A 7,649-nucleotide genomic window follows, 5' to 3' on the forward strand; every position below is an offset into this window, starting at 1 on the left:
GCTGGCCCCGGCCCTCCCCTCAGCACAACCTGCAAGCCCCAGCACCAACATGGCCGCCGGCAGCCCCAGCACTACAGCTCCCAGCATGCCCCGGGGCGCTCCTCCTGCTGCCAGGCCCTGCTGGGCCACCGTCCCCTGGCCATAGGCCAGAGGGAGCAGGAGAAGGGCAGGAGCCGGAGAGGTGAGGAGCTCACCTGTGGGCTGGGGCTGTGCTGGGGTTGGTCCATGTCCCGTCTGCTTCTGCCCCACTTGTCAGCACAACCAAACATCTGCTTGTGTCCCTGACCAGTAGAGCTGAGCATCTGCTTTTGTGTCTTACCAGTAGAGCTGAGCATCTGCTTTTGTGTCTTACCAGTAGAGCTGAGCATCTGCTTTTGTGTCTTACCAGTAGAGCTGAGCATCTGCTTTTGTCCCTTACCAGTAGAGCTGAGCATCTGCTTTTGTCCCTCACCAGTAGAGCTGAGCATCTGCTTTTGTCCCTCATCAGTAGAGCTGAGCATCTGCTTTTGTGTCTTACCAGTAGAGCTGAGCATCTGCTTTTGTGTCTTACCAGTAGAGCTGAGCATCTGCTTTTGTCCCTTACCAGTAGAGCTGAGCATCTGCTTTTGTCCCTTACCAGTAGAGCTGAGCATCTGCTTTTGTCCCTCATCAGTAGAACTAAGCATCTGCTTCTCCCCCTCATCAGTAGTCGATGCCTTGGCATGTTAAGTACTTAAGAAAGACAATACTTTTATTTAAGCAAAGGAATTCCTTTAACCCCCTGTCGTGGTTTAAACCAAGTCCCCCAACTCCCGGAGAGTTAGGAAGGACAATCCAAGGAATGTAGCCCCCACGGGTTGAGACAAGAACGGTTTAATAGCTAAGGCCTAACACAATGATAATGATACAGCCAATAACAAGCAAAAAGAATACAACACCCACCAGCCACCGACCCATAACTCACTCCACCCTGCCTGGCTGAGCACCGCGTGCTCCCTCCTCCATTTTCCTCTCGAGCTCCATCCCTCCTGCTCTCTCTCTCCCAGCTGCATCCTGGGCATCACGTGCTATGGTATGGAATACCTCATTGGCTAGCCTGGGTCAGGTGTCCTGTCTCTCCTTCCTCCCGGCCTCCCCTCCTCCACCTGGCTGGAAAAAACCTTGAACAAAAACACCCTCAAAACATGCTCAGCCCATGACATTATCCACCCCTTATTCCATACCATTCACATCATGCCCAGATCCCACATTTCCAATACACCATCACTCTTAAGTCCACCCCTCGATCATGAGACATCTCTATGTTGCATCTCTGGACTGATGGCCTGAAATATCTGGGCCCACCAGGCTCAAAATCATTCACCGTCCCCTTCAGCAGTTCTACAGCTTGCTGCTGGGGACTCCATACAGCTGCCTTCCACTTCCAATGCTTCCAAAGCACAGGAGGGGCCCAGTGGACCAGATACCTGGCCATACTGTCCCACATGCCCTGCCACTCATGACTGTCCAGCCTTGGGGACAGTCTCCTGGTGCCCCTATATCCTTGTCTAACCTTAGACAAGACCCAAACCTGACTCTGCTTAACTTTTGGGATCAGACAAAATGGTTGTGGGTAGAACACACTCTGTGTGTGTGCCACCATGCTGACCCCTATCACAATCAGCAGGCAGGTCCCAAGAGCACCCAAAAGCCATTCAAAACCATCAGAACTCTCAGCTTCTGCTGCTGCACTTGTCACTGGGGCTGATGTAGCTGCCGTGCTTGCCAGCTCTCCCACCACCAGCTTCTCTTCTCCCAGGTTTGGATCTTCCTCCACTGCCTTGCTGGGAAGTGCTGCGTGGTCTCCTGCCTCCTGCTGGGTCTCGGCGGGTGACTTCCGGGGGACACTCTCGGCCGTCGGGGGGTTCGGAACGGCCGCAGGACTCAGCTCTTCCAGCGCCTGCTCCCCCTCTCTGCTCCTCTGCCGCCTCCCCCGGATGCTCAGCTACAGCCGTTTGGTTCCCGGGGCCGCTCTCTCTGGCAGCCTCAGCTGGTGCTGCCGGCTCCTGGGGCTGCTCCTTCCCGGCTTCACACAGCCTCACGCAGACGGAGGCGAGGACAAGGGCAAGGATGGTGAAGAGCAGCGGGACGGCCTGGTACAAGTCCAAGTCCACGGCCATGTCCATCCCCCACTGCTGCCAGAGCCCCACCGTATTACAAGTCATTGCCATAAAGTACAGTGAAACAAAAACTTTAGCCCAAGCCCCATGATTGTTAAACACAAATACATCTAATCCATACACAAAGTACCTGGCAAAATCCTGAAACTGTGAGATCCAGAGAAAAAACTCTGAGAGCCAATAAATCAGCATTGTGATGAGTGACTATAAATCTGCTCAGATGTGTTGTTATCTCAACCCCTCGTGCCCCACGTTGGGTGCCAAAAAGAACTGTCATGGTTTAAACCAAGTCCACACACAGCTCGTTCACTCAGTCCTCCCCTTGCTTCCCCATCTCCTGGAGATTAGGAAGGAGAATCCAAAGAATGTAGCCCCCACGGGTTGAGATAAGCACAGTTTAATAGCTAAGGCAAAACACAAATCACTACTGCCATTACTACTACAAATAATAGTGATAAAGCCAATAACAAGTGAAGAGAATACAACATCTCACCAGCCACCGACCCATAACTCACCCCACCCTGCCTGACCGAGCACCAACCGATACCTCCTCTATCCTCTCAGAGCTCCAGCCCTTCCGGGTCTCTCCCGGTTACATCCTGGGTATGACGTGCTATGGTATGGAATACCTCTTTGGCTAGCCTGGGTCAGGTGTCCTGTCTCTGCTTCCTCCCTGGCAGAGCATGAGCTCAGAAAAGGCCTTGGACAAACCAAACATTCAGCAGTAACTCAAAACATACTTGCTATCAGCAACCGTTCCCAGCCCGAAAGTCAAACCACAGCACTGCACCAGCTACCAAGAAGGAGGAAAATTACTGCTACTGCTGAACCCAGGACACGCACCTACTCAAAAACATTCTACAACTACATTTAGGAAATGGAGGTGATACTAATGACCAGAGAATAACACTTGAGCATAAAGTTCAAGTGATTACTCTAATTCTCTCACTGAATAGACTATCTCCTATTTTGCCCATGCATGGATATGGTCTGGATGGAGAGGGACTGGCAGAACAGTGAGCACTGGCTGGGCTGTTGGGTGCAGAGGTTGATAGATTCTATCCTGCAGGAGGCTGGAGAGTACCACAGGGGTTTATCTCCCTAACCTATCTAAACTGAACAGAAGGAGAGCACCACAGTGTGCAGGGACCATCCCACAGTACCTGAGCAAGAGAAGGAGGGCAGGAACAGAGACCTGGGCCAAGTGCAGCCAAGACAAGCAAGCTGGGGATTACAAGACAGGTTCACAACCAAGCTAAAACAGATCAAATCAATCCCCTGGTCAGGTTTAAGTCCAGCATTTGCTAGGAAAGACCATGAGCAAACCTAGGTCTAAGGATCATCAAAGGATTTCATAGGTGTGCACACCTCCTGCTAAACCAGAAATCCTCAAGTATAGTCCAACCACCTTGGCCTGAGCTTAAATAGAGATGTTGGGAAAATGGGCAGAGGGTGAGGATGGAGCACCAGCTGAGGCTGCTCAGGGGGATAACGGCCTGGGACAATTCATCAATGCCTCAAACTGCCCATTTCTCACCCTTCAGTAAAGTGGAAGCCCAGAGTCACCAGCTCAGCTGCAGGACATCCAGGCACTGCATGTGGATAATCCCACTGAGGATGGAAAACTGGGCTCTCAAGTGTGCACAGAGGGAAAACAGCAGCTCCAGAGAAGGAGTCACTTGTGCTTCATGTCCCTTTTGAGGACTGTGTGCAAGATCTGGAATGTCTCTCAACCCATTCTCATTGTGTCAGTCTGTTCAGACCAAAACCTTTGCATGGTCCACAAGTATGTCAGAAGCATCCTATGAGCCCTCATCACTGCTGCTGTGCAGCTGTGCTCAGGCATGGCTCATCCATGCCATGTCTCTCAGATGCCCAAGCACCACAATGCCTTTCAGAGGTGATTTCACACCCTTTGCTTTTCCTTCTCTTTGTTTTCCTCTGCTAAAGCATGAGCAGCCCTGGAGGCTTCCTCCCAGGAGAGCACATGCAACTGTATTTACAGCCCCAGCACCACAAGCTGGGCTCTTGCAGTCTGGCAGGAGCTCACCTCTCTTCACATCAGGAGCTGAACAGAGCTGATGCTGGCACCTGGATGTTCTCTGCTGCACTGTGGATAAACTCTTGGCTCCCATCACTCTGTGGTAGAGAGAAGACACAGGAGGTAACACCAACACAAAGCACAGCCTCACCTGCATTGATGCTGTGGGCTTGCTTCTGCATGTCCTTGGGTCCTCTTTCGTAAAGCTGTGCCAGAGAACAGCCTTACCAATGTGGGTTTTCTTCATAAGAAGGGGGAGCAATGTCTTATATAGGTTGTTTTTTTATTACATAGGCAGCTAAAGCAAGATGCACTGATTTATTTGATACTTAAATGAGAATTAATTTTATTCTGTTATACAGAAATGCAACATTTCAAATTGTCAGCAGAATACAGTCACTAATAAATCAGCCTTTAGAATAAACCTGTTATAACATCAACTCCTTTTTAAAGCAAGATACTGAATGCCCATTGGTTTAGGATGTTTTATCGTGTCAGAGTAAGGTATAATTCGTTAATTTAACAATGTCAATGTTATTTGTTGTAAATGATCTCAAACAGTTTGTTAAATGTGATTTGGTGACTGGAATGATAATCATAAGCCAAAGGAAATGTGTGTGGGTAATGCATGTGTAAGCTGGGCTTTCACTGGGAATGAGATATTCACTTGCTCCACATTTGTGTGCAATCCTATGAAGATCCTCTGAGGTGTCTTCTGACACAAATTTCCTTCACATTGCAAGTGATTAATGATCTGATTCTCTGTTCAAACACATGTGCTTGACTAAATCCATAGCTTTAATTGTCCCAGCATAGAAAACCTAAAATGCCATTTACTGCTTCAAGAAACTCCCTGTTCTGTTCTGAATACCTCATCTGAAAAACAGAATATATATATATGTATGTCTATATGGTTAGAAAGTATATTGGAATAATAGAAAATGTAACAGGTACATTTGTCATTGATTGCAGATAGATATGGTCCAGATCTGAATATCCATTTTTGATCAGTTTGATGTTTCTCTTCCTTTTGCCTCAGCAGGGAACACCTGGTCATGGCCGGAAATCACACACAGATTGAATTCATCCTGTTGGGAATTACAGACAGACCATGTGCACAAACTCCTCTTTTTGTCTTCTTTCTAATGATTTACATTGTCACTCTGGTGGGGAACGTTGGCATTATCACATTGGTGAGGGTGTCTCCCAGCCTCCACACCCCCATGTACTTCTTCCTCACCCATTTTGCCTTCGTTGACATCTGCTATTCCACAGTCATCTCCCCCAGGATGCTGGCAGACCTCTTATCAGAGGACAAAACCATTTCTTTCACTGCCTGCATGATGCAGTTCTTCACCTTTGCTTTCTTTGGTATTAGTGAGTGTCACCTGCTGGCCATGATGGCCTATGACCGGCACGTTGCCATCTGCCAGCCCCTGCTCTATGTGACCATCATCTCCAGCCGTGTCTGCTGGCAGCTGGTAGCATCATCCTACCTATTCGCCTTCCTCAGTGCCATCGCCTACACATGGAGCGTGTTTGGAGGTTCCTTCTGTGGTCCCAACCGAATTGACCACTTCTTCTGTGATGAAGTTCCTGTTCTAAAGCTCGTGTGCTCTGACACCCACAGCAGTGAGATGGTCATCTTTGCCTTTCTCACTATCAACGAGGTGGGTACAATTGTGGTCATTTTGCTCTCCTACGTCTCTATCATTCGCACAGTGCTGAGGATGTGCTCAGCACAGAGCAGGGCCAGAGCCTTCCACACCTGTGCCTCCCATTTGACGGCTGTATCCATGTACTTTGGGCCAGCATTCTTCATGTACCTACAGCCTCCATCTAGTCACAGGAGTCTGGATAAAGTGGTTTCCATCTTCTACACAGTGGTCACCCCCATGCTCAACCCATTCATCTACAGCCTGAGGAACAAGGAAGTGAAAGGGGCTCTGATCAAGTGCAGGAGGAGACTGTTCAACCATAGGCAACTGAGGCGAGTTCTTTCATCCAGAACATACGTAGGATGATGCTACCGGCTGTCAGTTCACATCCAGTGTGAAAGCCTATGGGGCACTGAAATACTGAGATTTTCCAGTGATACTCATGACTTTATCGAAGTTCTTCTGCAGGTCCTACACAAAAAGTCAATGACAGTATTGAATGAGAAACAGACCCTCAATATCACACCATTCTTGGAAGAAAACAAGAGGTGACTGAGCTTCAAACTTCATTTCTCTTCACAGTCCCCAGCCTGGAGGAAGAAATTACCCTCAATTATCCCAGGCAGCATTTCCACACAGGAAGCACCAATGAGCTTCATTGAGTTACAACTTTTGTCATTCATAAACATGTGTTTCTCTTCCAAGATCCTTGACCTTGTCCCTCGGCTCCAATAAAATTCCTCACTCTTACCTGTGAGCTCTTTATTAAAGCTGCTGGGGTGGGAGGGAACAGGAAGTGCAGTTTTACATTTGCTGGCTGAGAAAGAGTCAGAGAAAAGGCTTCAAAAGTTTCATTGCATTTGTTTGTGCCTTTCAAAGAGCAGAAGCTAATGGGAATCAAGGTCTAAGCTGGGACTTTGAATATGTCGTGGTTTAAACCAAATCCTCACAGTACTCTCACTCATTCCCCCCCTTGCTCCCCCAACTCCTGGAGAGTTAGGAAGGAGAATCCAAAAAATGTAGGCCCCGTGGGTTGAGATAAGAACGGTTTAATTGCTAAGGCACAACACAAATCACTACTGCCATTACTACTACAAATAATAATGATAAAGCCAATAACATCCAAAAAGAATACAACACCTCACCAGCCACCGACCCATAACTCACCCCAAACCTGCCCAGACGAGCACCAACCAATACCTCTTCCATTTCCCTTCAGAGCTCCACCCTTCCAGCTTTCTCCCCCAGTTGCATCCTGGGCATCACGAGCTATGGTATGGAATACCTCATTGGCTAGCCTGGGTCAGGTGTCCTGTCTCTCCTTCCTCCCAGCCTCCCCTCCTCCCCAGCAGAGCACGTGCTCAGAAAAGGCCTTGAACAAAAACACCCTCAAAACATGCTCACTATCAAGCAACTGTTCCCAGCCCAGAACTCAAACCACAGAACTGCACCAGCCACAAGAAGGAGAAAAATGACTGCCACGGCTGAACCCATGACATTATCCACCCCTTATTCCATACCATTCACGTCATGCCCAGATCCCACATTTCCAATACACCATCACTCTTAAGTCCACCCCTCGATCATGAGACATCTCTATGTTGCATCTCTGGACTGATGGCCTGAAATATCTGGGCCCACCAGGCTCAAAATCATTCACCGTCCCCTTCAGCAGTTCTACAGCTTGCTGCTGGGGACTCCATACAGCTGCCTTCCACTTCCAATGCTTCCAAAGCACAGGAGGGGCCCAGTGGACCAGATACTCGCCCATACTGTCCCACATGCCCTGCCACTCATGACTGTCCAGCCTTG

General features: G+C 48.9%; 2 protein-coding genes across 2 annotated transcripts in view; one reads left to right on the forward strand and one right to left on the reverse strand.

Annotated features, from left to right (window-relative positions):
- LOC117438667 (hydrocephalus-inducing protein homolog) overlaps positions 1-4,361 on the reverse strand; it is a 29,666-nt gene extending 25,305 nt beyond the window's left edge. Inside the window, exon 1 of the mRNA XM_034074107.1 lies at positions 4,331-4,361. Within this exon, the coding sequence (XP_033929998.1) occupies positions 4,331-4,361 (31 nt within the window). The remainder of the gene's footprint in view (positions 1-4,330) is intronic.
- An 873-nt stretch (positions 4,362-5,234) lies between these two features.
- On the forward strand, positions 5,235-6,203 carry LOC101868221 (olfactory receptor 1038-like). Its single transcript, XM_005154481.2, has one exon. The coding sequence runs from the start codon at positions 5,235-5,237 to the stop codon at positions 6,201-6,203; it is 969 nt and encodes a 322-aa protein (XP_005154538.2).
- Positions 6,204-7,649: the final 1,446 nt, after the last annotated feature.

Source organism: Melopsittacus undulatus, unplaced genomic scaffold (assembly GCF_012275295.1).
Source record: "Melopsittacus undulatus isolate bMelUnd1 unplaced genomic scaffold, bMelUnd1.mat.Z mat_scaffold_55_arrow_ctg1, whole genome shotgun sequence".
In the NCBI taxonomy this organism is placed as follows: domain Eukaryota; kingdom Metazoa; phylum Chordata; class Aves; order Psittaciformes; family Psittaculidae; genus Melopsittacus; species Melopsittacus undulatus.

What these genes read in the sequence shown, in the direction of transcription:
- LOC101868221 (XM_005154481.2), top strand. Translation starts at nt 5,235, where the DNA reads ATGGCCGGAAATCACACACAGATTGAATTCATCCTGTTGGGAATTACA.